The sequence below is a fragment of the Taudactylus pleione genome, unplaced genomic scaffold (genome assembly GCF_031769625.1).
Source record: "Taudactylus pleione unplaced genomic scaffold, aTauple2 ptg000696l, whole genome shotgun sequence".
Taxonomy (NCBI): domain Eukaryota; kingdom Metazoa; phylum Chordata; class Amphibia; order Anura; family Myobatrachidae; genus Taudactylus; species Taudactylus pleione.
This window is the reverse complement of record NW_028285098.1, coordinates 238,390-258,101: the sequence shown is the minus strand read 5'-3', so window position 1 is coordinate 258,101 and position 19,712 is coordinate 238,390. Positions and strand designations below refer to the sequence as shown.

Here is a 19,712-nt window from a genome sequence, read left to right as displayed (position 1 = left end):
TTCAAGATCTGGGACACAAATAACATGAGAGAGGTTAAAAATGTTGCAAAAATGTATTTTATGATACAAAGACGAGTGCGCTCTAATGAGAGAACACTACATGTTAGCAAGACACCTTCATTTTCCAGTAATTGTAACTAACATACAGTGATTCAACACCAACCAATAAGAACGGTAGGTTCCGCAGTTATAGAACTGGGCTGTTTTCATTGGCTCAGACTGCTGCTACGAACACACCAATCGCTGTCCTCCCCCGTGCAATGAAACTGCGTATTCTGTGGTCTATGCACAATGCTGGTATGACAGTCACGGAGTACGATTTAAAGTATATCTTCAGTGGGCTAAACAATGAAGCTGAATATGACTTGCCTGGGATTTCGAGGCTCATCCTGTGTCTATAGCAGTTCTGCAAGTAACTGTGCCCCTGGGTAACACCATGCCGCACTGCAGGGGGCAGATGTAACATGTGCAGAGAGAGTTATGCTGGGCACACACTATGCGATATGTCGTTCATTCAGGAAAAAAACGATATATCACATTGGTGCATTGGTGGGTGTGTACATGTGATATGTCTGAATAACATCATTCACAAACATTTTGCAGCCGATGCCGACATATCTTGCAGACATAATGGCGCCTCCGGCTGTGAGTACGAGCGACCCGCCGACCGGCCGCAGACTGGCCGCAGGGAACCGCCGGTGACTGACATCTCAGGTGAGCGGGCAAGTTGTGATGTCAGCGCAGATACATTGAGCGCCAGATTGGTAAGTGTGTATTACCGTGTCCTAGCTCAGATGTAAATTGAAGTGTAAGAGTAAAGCTGCCCAGCATGTGTGGGCTACATGCAAAATCCGGCACGCACAACCCAATACCTCCCCGGATTGCAGCATGGTCTGTGCAGGAGTTATTGGCTTTTTATTGCTTTGCTCCCAGCTCAGAATCAGCTCCATAATCTGCTACTTTCTTGTTTCAAACAGGCAGCGGTGCTGTCAGATGCCCTCGCCGGTGAGATTCTCATCTACTGACACCACCCGGTCTCTTTAAATCAAGGGTGGCCTCAGAGGGAGGGAGAGGAACATTGTGGGGGACAGACCAGAAAGTAATGTTCAACTTGGTCAACTGTGTAACTTAATGAACTCCTCCCAAAAATTAATCTTCCATTTTGTTGCTGGGACTGACTCAGAGTCGTGCGCAAGGTCAGATGCGTCTGGCAATCTTTATTAAAATGAGTGTGCGTCGCGGGCTGCATGCGCACCCTTATGTACGTACAAGTGATGCTGGCACATGCGATTCTGGCCAGGGGCCGATACAGACCCAGACGATGTAGTGATTCAGTCACAATATTGAGCGATGGTTTGCACATGCGCAAGTTCTAGTCCTGACACAGTGCAACAGCAGACGTCGCTTGATTGACAGTAGTCTACCGTTTGGGAGTGGGGAGTAATGCTCAGATGCCTGACGCTCGATGTTGCCGATGGTGAGACAATGCTCTCCTGCACCTTGTATGGGGGAGGTGTAACTGCTGATGGTAGTGATGACACCTACTCTCACAGATGGAGGCCTGGGACAGTGCCAGCGTGACTTACAATATGGGTGTACAGTCGCATTAGGATCCCGTACACAGCAGATGTCTGGAATGGCGTTCGTATTACGTTTAACGGAGAATAGGGCCCACAATATACTAATAGTCAAATATTCATAGAATAGATCAATACTCAGTCAAAACTAATATCTACCCTTGTGCGTTTATATTACGGCTATCTGCAAATAATTGTTGTTTCATCCATAAAGATGAAATACAGCACTGACGAGAGCTGTTTACACCGTCACAGCAGCAGAAATCCCAAAGGACACCAAATTATTTGCAGTAGGATATGTGTGGATACAATCTGCAATCTAACAACCCATCTCTCCACGGCTGTTGTAGAACTACCGTTCCCAGCAGGCCATGCCTGTGCTCCAGATGGAGACCCACTAGTGCCTTACAGCTGACACCTTCAAAGACTTTCGTCTGAAACCTTCCTCGCTTCCTAATAACATTCTACACTAAGATCATCATCCTCGAGATCAACTCTGAATCTCTGTTAGTACATTCTATTTTTATTAATGTGCTCCTACAGTTTACAGTAAGAGGTTCACAGTACTAGTACCCCATAGTATGGGAGTATCTCCCTATGTACAGTGTAACATGGTTCCCCAACAGCCCCGGAACCATTCTCAGATAATACTGCAGTAACAAGCTGCGAGGACAGCCATGAGCTCACACCGCAGGACGACCCACAATGTCAGAGCTGCCCGCGTTTCCGATGAGTAGGGTCAGATACACGTTATTAATATATATTCGTGGCGGGGACCCATTATTACGGTAGGACACAATGGGAAAACACTATGGAAATTGCTGTTGGAGCGATCTAAGCCAGTGTCCGTGCTCCTCTACGTCCACCTTCCAACCATGAGTGGGCCCTCCGTTTCCAGATCAGTGCGCCTTCCCCACTCACAATAAGCTCCACAGTCCTTTATACCAAGGACTAAAGATGGCGGATCTCATGTTGTTCAATCTCGGTACGATTAATAGGCTCCAGAGCTTTCTTTAGGTGTGTGTGCCTGAGTGGGGAGGGTTGGGGGGGATTAGAAAATAGGATCTCTCCCGGTTTCTCTCAGCAACATGGTGGAAAAAGGAGGTTACACCGGGGAATCCACATTATTTGTGGGCGGGTTCTAAATCTCTTTGAGGAATAAGAGTCTGGAACTTGGCCCCTCCGCGCCACGTAAATGATGTGAGGGGCTTTCCGCGTTCCACGTCGCTGGTCCTTTATATCACAGAACACTTGTTGCTGCCTTTCTTAGAGGAACTTTTTAAGTCCACTGGATCTTTCATGCCGTGAGCCTGTGAGAAACAGAGCGTCAGCCTCGCGCTACATTTATGGGGCATAGAGACTTCCTATAGCAGAAGGTCCAACACTTACCGCTCTCCGTGACATCTGCATTAAGATATCCGTGGCCAGTGTGTTAAAAGACTGAGGAAACACAAGAAACATCTAATTGGATGATCCATGTAGTAATTAGTGTTATACAGCAATGTGACAGATTAGGGCCACAGCTTTACGGGCCCCTCAGACGAGGTCAGTTACTCTGGTCTGTTCACAGTTTGTGTATTAGGGAATGAAGGAGACAACGACGCCTCCTCCAGATGAGACACATTTACAGAATGCAGCGTGCCACCTACCTCATCCACATTCTGACTGGACTTGGCGCTGGTTTCAAAGAAGCGGATGCCGTGTTCCTTAGCGAGCTGGGGAACGGGAGAGCGCAGGTTACAGTTATTTATACAAACACAATGCAGTGAAATATCGGTCCGTCTCTGTGTATATACAACGTACCTTTTCCCCTCGCTCCTGCGGGACTTTTCGTCTGCTCTCCATGTCACATTTATTACCTAGAAGCATCCTCTCAACTCCCGCTGCTGCATTCTGCAAGAATCAGGGGCAAAGATGTAACAGTCACATAACAAAGCAGACTAACCCAGTCACCCCATCACATAACCAGACTAACCCAGTCACTACCCATCACATAACCAGACTAACCCAGTCACTTACCCATCACATAACCAGACTAACCCAGTCACCCCATCACATAACCAGACTAACCCAGTCACTACCCATCACATAACCAGACTAACCCAGTCACTACCCATCACATAACCAGACTAACCTAGTCACCCCATCACATAACCAGACTAACCCAGTCACTACCCATCACATAACCAGACTAACCCAGTCACTTACCCATCACATAACCAGACTAACCCAGTCACCCCATCACATAACCAGACTAACCCAGTCACTACCCATCACATAACCAGACTAACCCAGTCACTTACCCATCACATAACCAGACTAACCCAGTCACCCCATCACATAACCAGACTAACCCAGTCACTACCCATCACATAACCAGACTAACCCAGTCACTACCCATCACATAACCAGACTAACCCAGTCACTTACCCATCACATAACCAGACTAACCCAGTCACCCCATCACATAACCAGACTAACCCAGTCACTACCCATCACATAACCAGACTAACCCAGTCACTACCCATCACATAACCAGACTAACCCAGTCACTTACCCATCACATAACCAGACTAACCCAGTCACCCCATCACATAACCAGACTAACCCAGTCACCCCATCACATAACCAGACTAACCCAGTCACTACCCATCACATAACCAGACTAACCCAGTCACTTACCCATCACATAACCAGACTAACCCAGTCACTTACCCATCACATAACCAGACTAACCCAGTCACTACCCATCACATAACCACACTAACCCAGTCACTACCCATCACATAACCACACAAACCCAGTCACTACCCATCACATAACCAGACTAACCCAGTCACTACCCATCACATAACCAGACTAACCCAGTCACTACCCATCACATAACCAAAGCAACCCAGTCACTACCTATCACATAACCAGACTATCCGAGTCACTACCCGTCACATAACCAAATAGACAATCCGAGTCACTACCCGTCACATAACCAAACAGACTAAACGAGTCACTACCCATCACATAACCAGACTAACCCAGTCACTACTCATCACATAACCAAAGTAACCTAGTCACTACCTATCACATAACCAGACTATCCGAGTCACTACCCGTCACATAACCAAACAGACTATCCGAGTCACTACCCGTCACATAACCAAACAGACTAAACGAGTCACTACCCATCACATAACCAGACTAACCGTGTCACTACCCATTACATAACCAAACAGACTAACCAAGTCACCATCTATCACATAACCAAACAGACTAACCAAGTCACTACCCATCACATAACCAGACTGAGTCACTACCCATTACATAACCAAACAGACTATGCGAGTCACTACCCAACAAATAACTAAACAGACTAACCGAGTCACTAACTGTAACATAACCAAACAGACTAATCGAGTCACTACCCATCACATAACCAGACTAACCGAGTCACTACCCATCATATAACCAGACTAATCGAGTCACTACCTATCATATAACCAGACTAACTGAGTCACTACCCATCACATAACCAGACTAACTGTGTCACTACCGTCACATAACCAGACTAACCAAGTCACTACATATCACATAACCAAACAGACTAACCGAGTCACTACCCATCACATAACCAGACTGAGTCACTACCCATTACATAACCAAACAGACTATCCGAGTCACTACCCAACAAATAACTAAACAGACTAACCGAGTCACTAACTGTAACATAACCAAACAGACTAATCGAGTCACTACCTATCACATAACCAGACTAACCAAGTCACTGCCTGTCACATAACTAGACTAACCAAGTCACTACCCATCACATAATAAAACAGACTAACCAAGTCACTACCTGTCACACAGCCAGACTACCCCGAGTCACTACCCAACAATTAACCAAACAGACTAACTGAGTCACTGTCACATAACCAGACTAACCAAGTCACTACCCATCAGATAACCAGACTAACCGAGTCACTACCCAACAAATAACCAGACTAACCGAGTCAGTACGCATGACACAATCAGACTAACCAAGCCAGTACACATCACACAATCAGACTAACCGAGTCAGTACATATCACATCAGACTAACAGAGTCAGTACACATCAGACTAACAGAGTCAGCAGTACACCTCACATCAGACTAACCGAGTCACTACACATCACATCATCAGACTAACCGAGTCACTACACATCACATAGCCAAACAGACTAACCGAGTCAGTACACATCATATCATCAGACTAACCAAGTCACTACACACCACATCAGACTAACCGAGTCACTACACATCACATAATCAGACTAACCGGGTCACTACACATCACATCAGACTAACCAAGTCACTACACCTCACATCATCAGACTAACCGAGTCAGTAAACCTCACATAGCCAAACAGACTAACCGAGTCAGTACACATCACATCATCAGACTAACCGAGTCACTACACACCACATCATCAGACTGACCGAGTCACTACACATCACATCATCAGACTGACAGAGTCACTACACGTCACATAATCAGACTAACCGGGTCACTACACATCACATCAGACTAACCAAGTCACTACACCTCACATCATCAGACTAACCGAGGCAGTACACCTCACATAGCCGAACAGACTAACTGAGTCACTACCACATCACATAATCAGACTAACCGGGTCACTAGACATCACATCATCAGACTGTCAGTACACATCACATCATCAGACTAACAGTCAGTACACATCACATCAGACTAACCGAGTCACTAGACATCACATCATCAGACTAACCGAGTCACTACACATCACATCATCAGACTAACCGAGTCACTACACATCACATCATCAGACTAACCGAGTCACTGCACATCACATCATCAGACTAACCGAGTCACTGCACATCACATCATCAGACTAACCGAGTCACTACACATCACATCATCAGACTAACCGAGTCACTACACATCACATCATCAGACTAACTGTCACTACACATCACATCATCAGACTAACCGAGTCACTACACATCACATCAGACTAACCGAGTCACTACACATCACATCATCAGACTAACCGAGTCACTACACATCACATCATCAGACTAACCGAGGCAGTACACCTCACATAGCCGAACAGACTAACCAAGTCACTACACCTCACATCATCAGACTAACCGAGTCACTAGACATCACATCAGACTGTCAGTACACATCACATCATCAGACTAACAGTCAGTACACATCACATCAGACTAACCGAGTCACTAGACATCACATCATCAGACTAACTGTCACTACACATCACATCATCAGACTAACCGAGTCACTACACATCACATCAGACTAACCGAGTCACTACACATCACATCAGACTAACCAAGTCACTACACCTCACATCATCAGACTAACCGAGGCTGTACACCTCACACAGCCGAACAGACTAACCAAGTCACTACACCTCACATCAGACTAACCGAGTCACTAGACATCACATCATGAGACTAACAGTCAATACACATCACATCATCAGACTAACCGAGTCACTAGACATCACATCATCAGACTGTCAGTACACATCACATCATCAGACTAACAGTCAGTACACATCACATCAGACTAACCGAGTCACTACACATCACATCATCAGACTAACTGTCACTACACATCACATCATCAGACTAACCGAGTCACTACACATCACATCAGTCTAACCGAGTCACTACACATCACATCAGACTAACCAAGTCACTACACCTCACATCATCAGACTAACCGAGGCAGTACACCTCACATAGCCGAACAGACTAACCAAGTCACTACACCTCACATCATCAGACTAACCGAGTCACTAGACATCACATCATCAGACTAACAGTCAATACACATCACATCATCAGACTAACCGAGTCACTAGACATCACATCATCAGACTGTCAGTACACATCACATCATCAGACTAACAGTCAGTACACATCACAGCAGACTAACCGAGTCACTAGACATCACATCATCAGACTAACCGAGTCACTACACATCACATCATCAGACTAACCGAGTCACTGCACATCACATCATCAGACTAACCGAGTCACTGCACATCACATCATCAGACTAACCGAGTCACTACACATCACATCATCAGACTAACCGAGTCACTACACATCACATCATCAGACTAACCGAGTCACTACACATCACATCAGACTAACCGAGTCACTACACATCACATCATCAGACTAACCGAGTCACTACACATCACATCATCAGACTAACCGAGTCACTACACATCACATCATCAGACTAACCGAGTCACTACACATCACATCATCAGACTAACCGAGTCACTACACATCACACAGACTATTCTGATTGGCTGTGCTGTGTGACCTCACTGCTTTGTACATATGAGGCCACATGACATGGAGGTCGCCTGCTCCCATTCAGTATTATTCTTTATGACATACAGCAGAGTATACGTTATGACATAGGGCTGGGGGCAAAGGTGAAGCCTCACACGGCCGCCTAATGCCCATCACTGCCATAACCAAAACACTGACACTGGCACAGAGAAGAGACAGTCAGACGAATCGGCCTCCCATTTATTGGGGTCACGTCTCTATCACCACCTCGCCCTTACACTCGCCCTACTTACCTCCTTAATACTCTTCATCCAGTTTTGAATATTTTCAAAGGATCTCTCGTCAGTGATGTCATAAACCAGAATTATCCCCTGAAATGAAATGACAGGTTCCCGGGATGAGCAGTGGACTAGTTATTATTGACGTGTAATAAACACATCATAATATGTGTAAATTGTGGCTACAGATCCTCTAAGTATCTAATAATGTACATTGGGTGATGACAGCAAGTAAGCACTGCCTCCTACTGGTTTGTTAACGTTACTACAGCCAATCAGAGGCTAAATATGAAAATAGATCCTCTCTTCTGCACAACCATCTAATCTTTCTCCATTTCTCCACCACTTTACAAACCCGTTCTTCATTACTCCAACCTACCCTAAATCCCCTTCCTCTTCCCCCCACACCCCTAGCATCAGTTGCATCATCTGGAAGTGGGGTGAGCAAAACTGAAACACTCACCATGGCCCCCCGATAATATGCCGTTGTAATGGTTTTAAATCTCTCCTGTCCAGCTGTGTCCCTGTGTAAAGAACAAACTTCTTTAATCATATTTAATACGTTTAATTTAAATTATTTACAAACATCCTTTATTTTTCCTGTAAATTAGCGGAGCTGAGGGCCTGATTCAGACCCGCTCGCAAGCGGGTCGATGGTGGCCTCTGGGCACGCGCAGGGGACGCACTGCGCGTGCACAAGCCCCGGAGCGATAGAGAAATTCTCTCGCTCTGTGGCTCACTACAAAAGGGGCGGCTGTCGATGTTGATTGACAGCTCGCCCATTTTGCAGGCGTGGCGGGGGGGGTGTGGCTTCACAAACGGAGGCGTTCCCATGCGAACACCTGACGTTTGTGGGAGGCCCCACTGACATCACCAGTGATGTCAGTGGAGAGCTTCCTGCTCTATTAGAGCCGAAAGCTCTGTGGGGCTTGCGGCCACGAGACCCTACCACAAGGGTCTTGTCGCAAGCACCATCATCCTGGCAGCTTGCAATAGCTGTGGGTGGTCACCCACAGCTAAGCGAGCGACCAGGAGGCCGCACAAAAAAAAACAAAACGCCCTGATCAGAGCGAGCGCTCTTTCAGAGCGTCCGTCTCTGAATCAGGCCCTGAGTGCAGGGGAAGCACGACAATGCAGTGGTTAGCATTACTGCCCCACAGCACTGAAGTAGAAGTTCCATTCCCGATCATGGACGCTCTGTGTGGAGTTTGTATGTTCTCCCAGTGTTTGTGTGGGTTTTCTCTGGGTGCCCCTGTTTCCTCCCACATGCAATAAAAAATACAGATAGGTTAATTGGATACTAACAAATTGATCCCTAGTATATATGCGCCTCCGTGTGTTAGGGAATGTAGACTGTACACGTCACTGTACTGTACTGTACTGTGTTAGGGCCGGGACTGATAAGAATGACAAATATTCTCAAATATATGTGTATATAGATCAGTAAAAATAAAGGCACTCTCTAACAATAGTGCATTACAGTGGGCCTGAATAAGGTTAAGAGACCCCCTATTTTCAGTTCTTGGATTCCTCCCCCCCCCCCCAGTGCACAAGCCATCCAGTGCTATGACAAAATAATAGGGTGTGTGTAGATACACAATGACACACTCGTCCTTACAGCAAGATGACAGGACAGAGACGGTGAGGATTACACCCAGGTTACGCGTGCCGTGTCATCCAGCCTTCACTGGTTGGGCTAATTATTGGCTCCACTCCCAGGGCCCAAAGGGAACTGTCTCAGTTTCAGCTTAATATGTTAGACATTTACTCTCCGCGTGACTCACCAAACCTGGAGCTTTATCTTCTTCCCCTGGATTTCTGTGGTTCGAATTTTAAAGTCGATCCCTGCACAGACAGAACAGCTCAAATTATAGGAACCACTCACACAAGGCCGAGGAGTAGTGTACGTACAATATTTTTGTACATCTCTCATTCACACTTGAATCAAACTTCAAAACTTTTCCAAGCTCTGTAAAGTCAGACCAGGTGGGACTTAGCAACGCGATTCACATCATAAGACTCCACCCCCCGGCGATTCAATTTGCACCCTTGTGCTCCGCCTACTGCTGCAAGGTGACGTTGAACACATCATGGTACCGTGGTGGCTGAAAGGTTATGACACGAATCAAATGGTCGTCATGCCATATCTTACTCTGCATGGGCACCAGGGAGGGATGTAGTTTATATCCTGGTGGTCGTGATAACAGGGTTAGAATGCCAGCGACTGAATGCCAACACCATTCAGATTCCTGGCACCGGCATCCCAACTGCTGATATCCCGATGATAAGTATTCGGGTTAGAGGGAAGGTTAAGGTTAGGCACCTGGTGGGAGGATTAGGGTTAGGCACTAGGGGCGGAGGTTTGGCTTAATGTGCGGGGAGGGAGGGTTTGATTTACGGGTAGGGTTAGGATACTTACTGACAGGTGTCGGTAACGGTATCCTTACCCTGTTGGGATGCTGGCATCGAGATTGCACACTCTCAGGATCCACAGGTATCACCCACAGAGCCCCCCGGGACGGTCGCCAAGTATCACAATATTACCCCTTTTACACCAAAGTCCTGGGTCTAACCCGGGATTTGGAACACGTTTCCAACCGGGATCAGAACTGGGACAGACCCCCTTTTACACTGCGACGCCGACCCGGGCATAGCTTGGGTCGGCATCGTTCACACCGGAGCCGGGTCAGCACTGACCCGGCTCTTAAGCGCAGGTGAGCAGCGCTTCTTACCCTCCGTCCTCCACTGTGACCCCCTTACCTTACTCCGAAGCGGTCCGGAGGCACGGATGGCGGATGGGGAGCGCTGCTCCGCTCTGGTCAGCCCGGCAGTGGACGCTTGGAGATTGTGTCATCTCCAAGCGCCACTGAAGCCAGCCAATCATTGTGACCTGGGTTGCGACATTTACACTGCAGGGTGACACGGAATGGCCTGTGCTCAACCCTTCAATCCAGCCGGGTTGGATCCCCGGGTCACTGGATCCGACAAAAATCCCGGGTTGATGCGCGTTCATGTGCATCAACCCGGGATTTTTTAGTCGGTGTAAAAGGGGTATAAGTCTTAATTACTACCTTTAAAGCGGCGCCATTTGTGTGGATTCAACCAGGAGTCTATAGTAACATAGGGCCACATTTCGAACTAGGAGAAAACCCTGGACAGGCAGCAAATTTGCGCAATATATTTTGCGATGCAGGGGGTGCAGATGCAATTATATTGCGCATTCAGGGAAAATACTGAGCACTTTATTATAACACTGCGGTTTGTAGACAACTCAGGACCGACCCCCTGCAAACTTTAGATCTGGTCGCACATTTGAAATTTGCCCCCTACCCCCAGCGCACGTTGGAACAAACGTCAGTAACAATTCTAATATCCCCCCAAATTAGAGATATGTGACTCTGCCCAACACAGGATGGCTAATGTCAGCAGCAGCCAGCTTGTGGCATTCAGCGTAAACCTGCAAAGAGCTGTATCCTGCGCTGGGCTGTGGACGGCAGATGGACCTGGGGGATGAGCGCTCGTCCGCCAGGAAGGAAGAGAGCTGAAGCAAAGTGCAAACTGATCAGAGGGAGATCCGTGTTCCTGCCATTGTTGCACAACTGAAGTCATAGCGTATCCCAGCAGCAATAAAGACTGGGAAATTATGTCACCGGCCGCTATATACTGGATATGGCACAGGAAAGGCTCCCAGCTCTCTGTGTGCCTCTGACTCATTCCCCAAACTTGTTTTCATCAAAGCAAAAACTTTTATAAGTGACTTATTGCTGGACTCTGGGTCAAAAACAACAACAACAAAAATATATATATATATATATAAAAAATAACAAAAAAATTATAAAGCCGAATAACGTTGGGAGTGTGACCAACAATTCTCCAATAGTGACCCTGCAACAAACTGTGCAAACGAAACAAACACACACACACACACGCACGCACACACACACACACACACACACAGCCTATACAAGTACAGAGACAAGTATACAGCCAGGAAGTAGCCACACGTAAAGTAGGAAAGAAACTATTGGAGAACAGGGTAAAGATTTGGAAAGTGCTGGCACACCGTCAGGAGGCACTGACGCAAAGAGCTTGCAATCTAGGTGGCTCAGCCTCAGCTCTAGATCAGAGCAGGGGACGTGCTGAGAAGTGAGTCTCCCTGACAGGGTGGTTACAGGTGAGGAATGCAGCAGCTGCGACGGCTGGGGACTCACCTATGGTGGAGATATAGGTGCTATTGAAGCTGTCCTCTGAGAAGCGGACGATCAGACAGGTCTTCCCAACCCCGCTGTCCCCAATGAGCAGAAGTTTGAAGAGATGATCGTAGGATTTCGCCATATTGAGCTGGAGAGAGGAGTGGGAGGAAGGAGGGAGGGTGGGGAGAGGGGGAGAGTACAAAAGCAGAGAGGCAATAGACTAGAGGGAAGGTGGAGATGGGGGAGGAGAGTCCTGGAGGAGGGGAAGAGGGGAGAGCAGGGATGAGACTCAATTTAGGATTGGACAGGGAAAAGGGAGACTGAAAAGAAAGAGGAAAAGCTGCTGGAATGATAGAATAAATGGGACAAGGCGGGGTCATTAGACAAGGGCTGACAACCAAACTAAGTAGCTGTAACAACAAAAACTGAGTCGCCCTGACTGCTGCAATATTATTTAAGGGACACCAGGAAGAAATAGACATTGGAGGAGCATCCAGGGTCTCCCTCATCCTCTTCTGCAAACTTTTTTTTCAACTTGTTTTTGATGTTGTTATTTGAAATATAGAAATAGATACATTGCAGAATGAGAAACCCAAAGTATCAGTGAGCAGGAGCTCCAGGCCATATGGCAGCAGGGACTGAGCAACCAGGTATAGAGTGTATTTAGACTGGTACATTTATTTAAACTTAATAAAACTGTGTGAAATAAAAGTGAATACATGTGAAGACAATCATGTATAAATACTCATACACCGACACAACATAAAATACAATAATAAAATCTACTTACATTACTACTGATCCAGGGGCATTTGCATGGTGGTCCCTCTAGATTTTTTCTGATCCTCAGTTCAGTCATAAAAAATGGCTCTGAGTCCTGTCTGCTGGCTCCTGCTCAGCCTGGGGATGACCACCAATTATCGAAGGTTTACAGCCCCATTATAAGTGTAGGGTAGAGGTTGGATTACGTCACTTCAGGCAAGCCAGATTATCCGCCTTTGTGGAGAGAAAAAGGCTGTGTGTCTGGCCTTAGACCAAAAACACGACTCCCAGCTAATTGTTATATTCCATGGCCGACGGTTCAAATCCCGACAGCGACAGCCCAGCAGTGGTGAAAATCTCGATCGCCCAAAGGTAAGTATTGACTAACCCTATTCTATCCCTAACCCTCCCTTAGGGGTGCCTAACCCTAATCTCCCCTCCCAAGTGCCTAACCCTAATCCCCCCCTAAGTGCCTAAACCTAACCCCCCTTCCCCGCAGTCTAAACCTAAGTTCCTCGGCCTAACCCTAACCTCCCCCCGGGGGTGCCTAACCCGAACCCCCCTAACCTAACCCTAACTTCCCGGGGGGTGCCTAACCCTAAGCCGGGTGTCGGGGTCCCGGCATAGGTCTAATGACAGACATCGGAATTTCGACGCCTGTCATTAGACACTTGCCGGGATTAGGAAGTCGGCGGTCGGGATTACGTCTGTCGGCTTCCCAACTGCTTACCCCGACGCTGGCAGCCTGAAGGGAGAAGATCAGGACAGGGCAGGTAAGTACCCTATACTTACACCCCCTAACCTTCCCTTAGTAGTGCCTATCCCTAACCTCCCCTGCTAGTGCCTAACCCTAATCTCCCCCCAGGGGTGCTTAACCCTAACCCCCTCTTACTGCACCCTAAACCTAATCCGGGAGTGGTGCCTAACCCCCTCTTACTGCACCCTAAACCTAACCCTCCCGGGAGTGGTGCCTAACCCTAACCCTCCCCCCTAGGGATGCCTAACCCTAACCTCCCCCCCAAAACCTAACCCAGCTATGCTCTCTAACCCTCCCCACCGCGGCTAACGCTAAGGGCACCCCGGACTTACTTCGTTTGGGCTGGCTTCCTTCGGAGTTCCATAGTATTACTTACCTCTCCGGAGTCCCACGTCGAAGCGGGGTACGGCGCTGTAAAAACTACTGTAAAATGGCGGCGGACATTTTCCCGTAGTTTGCGCATTCGCAGTACAGGGAAAATGGCCGCCACGACCATTTTTCCGGTGACCTGCACATACTCTATAGACTCTAGGCGCACTCTAGTGCCCAGAGTCCATAACTGCACACGGGCACCCCTCCTCTCTAAAAACGCCCTTGAATACAGGGATGTGCAATCAGGGTAGGCTATCATACTCCCTCCTCTATCATAATCCCTGTCATGCTCCAGAGTTTTGATATAAAAAATGTGTTTATATACATGTGTGTCTCCCAGCCATTTACCTCACCGAACGGTACTGCTGAAACCCCCTACGCTGCATGCGTTACACAGTGTACGCACAAAGAAGCTGTTTCTATTGGGAGAGACGGAATCAGACATGGTGCGGGAAAGTGATGGGCGTTCCTAGGCAGTGACTGGGATGTGGTCTGAAGTGAACGCAAAAAAAGTCAGTTCATGGGAGTGTCCTGGGCGTGTTGTGGGAGTGTCCTGGGCGTGTTGTGGGAGTGTCCTGGGCGTGTCCTCAAACGCACGGACGCCCGCAGCCACAGAGGCCATAGTCAGATGCAGAAACTGTACCTGCCATGAAGCTGGTGTAAGTGTTGATGGTACACGCAATGGCGGCCTGTCCAAAACCACCGGCGGTGTTACAGCGTGCAGAGGCGCAGGTAGTGGGCGTCCCAGTACTTGCACAGTCAGACACAGGCTACTACACCAGGGGCAGGCGGATACCAGCATTTGCATATTATCGCAGCCGCGACTCAGGCAACAGAAGGAAAAGCGGACGCAGCGGCGCCCATCTCTGAATGAGGCCCAGTAAGAGAAACAGATTAGACTAGAAATGGGGCATTCCTGGGCGGGCTGCTTGGTGCAATGTTATAGCCTTAAAGAAAATAATTTAACAGTAAGTACATAAAGAATGAAAATAAATGTATCTTTTTGTACTTGTAGCCATGGGGGCATTATAGGATTTCCATAGGCACCAGAACTGAGAGGGGAGGAATGCTTACAGGACAACAGTCTAAGACGTTAGGAGGTTACGGGAGGGGGTACGGTACAGACATAAGCCCCCATTTATTAACGAGTTTTATCACCAAAACAAGTTATAAATGTCACTGTGTATGATATATGGCGTTCCAGCCAATCAGCTCCCACCTGTCATTTTTCTTACAGGTGACAGGTGGGAGCTGATTGGCTGGAGCACCATTTATCATACACAGTGACATTTATCACACGTTTTGGTGATAAAACTCATTAATAATTGAGGCCCATAGAGCGGAGAGGACATGACTTGTGAGACCTTACAGTCTAAGGGAAAGGCTAGACCGCCTGGAGAACCTATCAGCCAAATGAGCTTCAATGTCCACTTTTTGTAGAACTTGGGTAAGATATTCCCAAAGTCCGGGATGTGCAAAGAGTCCGGGATACCCTTACTGTGCACGGGCAAACCCAAGTGCCCAATGTCATAAGCAATTGCGTACAGCATCACTAGCACTTGAGAAGGGGTTTGCAACCACTGGGGCGTATCAGGTGATTTGCAAAAAGGGGACATTTCACGAGCATATCCGGGAATGCTGCTATGTTCTCAATGCACATACAATGTCCCAGAGGCCATGTTTAGTTGGATTAGAGGAGAAAAGCTAGAGTAGACCATTGGTTACCGAGAATGTTGATGGTGTGACTGATGTTAGTGTGTTTACATACAATCTCGGGCCGGCCAGGAGATTAGCCCACTCTTCCGGGCGTCCGTGAGCTCCACCCAATTTTCGGGAGCCTCCCGGCCGAGTAGGCTGGTGTATGCCGCCACATGTAGAAGGGAATATAGATAGTAAGCTCCATGGGGCAGGGACTTATGTGAGTGACGGAAATATTCCCTGTAATGCGCTGCGGAATATGTGTGTGCTATACAAGTAAATGGTAATGAAGAAATGATACAGCACAGCAGGAATATGCCTGCCATGTGACTGTGTTATTACACCACAGGACATGTCTGGGCTAGTCTCCTGTACTACAGATACCCATCTGCAGGTGCCCAGGTCTAGAACTACCCCTAAACCCGGCTCATCATCCCCAATCATGGGTATAGAAACGGTACTAAGCCCCCTCATGTGACCCCAGGACCCGGACCCCCGTCTCTTCCGCCATATGGGCCACAATAAGTCACAGAAACTGACACCTGACCTTCTCAAGATGGCTGACGGGCCCTGACACCGCGTCACTTCCGGGCGATTTCAGCGCTTTCTCTTATATACAGCCGCCAGCTTCCGGTTTCCCTCCTTTTCTGCAGCGGCCGCGTCCCGTGAACATGCCTGTGAGTGTGGGGCCGGAGCCCGGGCCTCGGTGGGAGCCGGGGAACGGGCGGGAGGCTTCGCTGTGAGGCCTGGGGCATGGCCGGGGCCCTGTGCGGGAGACGAGCCCTCACTCAGCCGCCGGCGGGCGATGCTGCTGGGGCCGGGGGAGAGCGAGGCCGGGGCATGGGCAAGATGGCGCAGCAGCTAGCGGGGACTAGGCCCGGGGAGCAGCTCGTTGCTGTCCGTGTCGTGGCCCTCTGGCAAGATGGGGCCCCTGGTGTCATATAATTAAGGTCCCCTATGGTATAATCTTTAGAGCAGGATGGGACCCCTGGTGGCTGTTCTGGTGGGGCCCCTGGGGTATAAACTCTAGAGCAGGATGGGGCCCCTGGTGGCTTCTCTGGTGGGGCCCCTGGTGTATAACCTCTAGAGCAGGATGGGACCTCTGGTGGCTTCTATGGTGGGGCCCCTGGGGTATAATCTCTAGAGCAAGATGGGACCCCTGGTGTATAACTAGAGCAGGATGGGACATCTGGTGTGGCCCCTGGGTATAGTTCCTAGAGCAGGATGGGGTCTCGTGTTACGTTATTGGTCTGAAGGTTCCCCTTGTGGATAAATTGTGGCCCCAGCCCCACCAGGAGGTCATTGGTTTTTTTTCTGCCGAGGATGGGTGCCCTGGTGGCCAATATCAGAAAGGGCCCCCCAGCTGATATTACCCATCATGCATCTCTCTGTTTATTACTGTGCTGGGCAGTAACCTGTTTTGGGAATAATCGCACAGACTTGGTTGATGGCGCCAGCGGGTTACCGGTAGCCTTATGACCCCTGTACATGCGTGTATACTGCTAGGCAATGGCTCGTCTCACCACGTCTCGTCTCTTGCAGCTTGCTAAAGACCTCCTGCATCCCTCTCCTGAGGAGGAAAAGCGAAAACACAAGAAGAAGCGCTTGGTACAGAGCCCCAACTCCTACTTCATGGATGTAAAGTGTCCAGGTGAGGGGCGGCCAGGGTCTCCTGTGCGGGGGGTGTATGCTGTGTTCATCCACTAATCCTCTTGTTTCCCGGCAGGTTGTTACAAGATCACCACGGTGTTCAGCCATGCCCAAACGGTGGTACTCTGCGTGGGTTGCTCTACAGTCCTCTGCCAGCCCACTGGCGGCAAGGCGCGACTTACAGAGGGTAAGTGTTTAGCCTCTACGTGTGTGTATATAGCCTTATATCCATGCAGTTTGTATTTTTTTTAATAAGTGGTAAATTAGATGTGGTGGTATGGGAAACGGAAGTCACTGGAATTTTGTAGTTCTTAACTAAGAAGCTCATTTGTCACTTCATGGTTAATTTCCCAGACCTCTCCCTGGGGGATAGTAGAATTGGTCCTACTAGATCATTGGTTGGGTATGACTACTAGAGGGTCCATCACTGCTACCCACAGAAAACGTTGGGGCACTGGAGATAATTAAAGGAAGAGGTTCCTCGCTACCAGTATGCTACGGGCAGTTGTAGGCGTGATCACTGGTTCTCCTTTCCATGGCGCTGTCTCTTCTCACCAGGCTTTCTCCCCTCCTTCCCAGGTTGCTCCTTCCGGCGGAAGCAGCACTAACCGTCCTTGTCCCAGAGATGTCTGGCGAGGCGGACGTTGTGCGAAGGAAGCTGACTGCACACTGAAGGGCGCAGTGCGGGGGGGCGGTTCTGGTCATCGCTGGGGACACTGTAGCCTCTAATCCCCTGCCTGTCAATAAACTTTGGATACAAATTATTTTTTTCTTTTGATATGTACCTAATTATTTCAAGGAGTTTGCGGAGTATGGGAAAATCCCCCCCCACCCCTGGTTTCTTTCCATTGAAAACTGAGGCAGACCTCTGTATGGGAGTGTCACCACCTTGTCATACAATGCCTCAATATCTGAATTAAATCATTCAAACATAATCATGTTAACGTGTTCTTGAGTGAATGCAGCATCTGTGTGGTTACATATGATTTGTGGGCTCAGTGCCAGTAATAATCACTAACGTCTGTAGTTTGGGGGGCATTTTCACTGCTCAGGTGTAAAGCGATGGTGTATGCTGGAGCTATATACATTTCTAAACCTGCGGACACATACAGGGACTTGTCTAACTGGTGAGCTGTCATCTGACTGCGGTTTCCTGATGAGACGCAAGATACCCGCTGCCAGCCTGCGTCTAACAAACTAATGATTATTTTATGTAGGCATAAAGGTGGTGACAGACTAGTTGTGTGAGCTGCCCGGGCCTGAAAGGTAACATGGCGAGAGAGACTGAAAGTAGTCAACCTTTATTGTTTATGAATTCAGCATAAGCCATTGTCGTGCAAATAATGGGAAAAGCAGATATGTTATGTAGGCAGTGCAGTCTTATGGGAATGCATCATGTAACAGGAGAGTATAGTGTACCGATAGCCCATAGGACCGTGATGTAAGAGTGACCAATGTAACTGGTGGCACTGGGAGAAAAGGTGCTGTGTAAGGTGAACTCGGGAGCACAGTATACTGGGTACTCTGTAACTAATGCTAATTGTGGTGGTGGTTGTACTTCCTATTCTGTAACTCCAAACGTTTCCACCTCCCCCTGTGGGGCGATGAATAAAACACAAGTGTTTATGGACTGAAAGTGAAATTGTTCCATCGGATGTGTATAGAGAACAGGTATCTGCACAGAGTAACGTTAAGGAATGACATATACGCTGTTTTCATGCCCTTTATTAGCTTGTATGGTCATTCCTTATGCTTGTGTCATTAATACATTACCAGTGAGTGTCCCATCCTGGGACTTAATTGCATTTTCCCATCATGCGGTTAGAGAGGGTTGCTGGCGTGCCCCCAGGGTCTGAGATGGTTAGCAGTGAACCTGCTGGGTGTTGGCAGACATTATAGGGACAGTCCCCACCGTAAGATCCAGAAGTATATGACTGCTCCTCTCCCCATGTGTCTTTATAAATTCCTGTTCATTTATTTATTCCTCCATTATCAGTCCCCGATTTGGAGCACAGTTCACATTTATCTTAGTTTTGCTGTGAACCCCGAATGGGGCAAGCGCAAACCGTGTTTTTC

General features: G+C 48.1%; 2 protein-coding genes across 2 annotated transcripts; one reads left to right on the top strand and one right to left on the bottom strand.

Annotated features, from left to right (window-relative positions):
• Window positions 1–34: 34 nt before the first annotated feature.
• RAB13 (RAB13, member RAS oncogene family) lies at window positions 35–12,720 on the bottom strand. The gene is made up of 8 exons (XM_088456305.1): window positions 12,416–12,720; window positions 9,989–10,049; window positions 8,668–8,728; window positions 8,220–8,297; window positions 3,381–3,470; window positions 3,227–3,292; window positions 2,967–3,017; window positions 35–2,887 (listed from the first exon to the last, which is right to left on the bottom strand). Exons 1-8 carry the CDS (start codon window positions 12,537–12,539, stop codon window positions 2,813–2,815), a joined length of 606 nt encoding a protein of 201 aa, XP_088312431.1. The 5' UTR covers window positions 12,540–12,720; the 3' UTR covers window positions 35–2,812.
• Window positions 12,721–16,556: 3,836 nt separating this feature from the next.
• On the top strand, window positions 16,557–18,571 carry RPS27 (ribosomal protein S27). Its single transcript, XM_088456294.1, has 4 exons — window positions 16,557–16,663; window positions 17,529–17,637; window positions 17,713–17,823; window positions 18,216–18,571. Exons 1-4 carry the CDS (start codon window positions 16,658–16,660, stop codon window positions 18,242–18,244), a joined length of 255 nt encoding a protein of 84 aa, XP_088312420.1. The 5' UTR covers window positions 16,557–16,657; the 3' UTR covers window positions 18,245–18,571.
• The last annotated feature ends 1,141 nt before the right edge of the window (window positions 18,572–19,712 follow it).

Coding starts and splice junctions, on each gene's coding strand:
- RAB13 (XM_088456305.1), bottom strand. CDS start 12,539: ATGGCGAAATCCTACGATCATCTCTTCAAACTTCTGCTCATTGGGGAC. Junction 3,471..8,219: donor GGATGAAGAGTATTAAGGAG/GTAAGTAGGGCG, acceptor TGATTCTTGCAG/AATGCAGCAGCGGGAGTTGA. Junction 2,888..2,966: donor TGCAGATGTCACGGAGAGCG/GTAAGTGTTGGA, acceptor TGTTTCTCACAG/GCTCACGGCATGAAAGATCC.
- RPS27 (XM_088456294.1), top strand. Junction 17,638..17,712: donor CATGGATGTAAAGTGTCCAG/GTGAGGGGCGGC, acceptor GTTTCCCGGCAG/GTTGTTACAAGATCACCACG. Junction 17,824..18,215: donor CAAGGCGCGACTTACAGAGG/GTAAGTGTTTAG, acceptor CCTCCTTCCCAG/GTTGCTCCTTCCGGCGGAAG.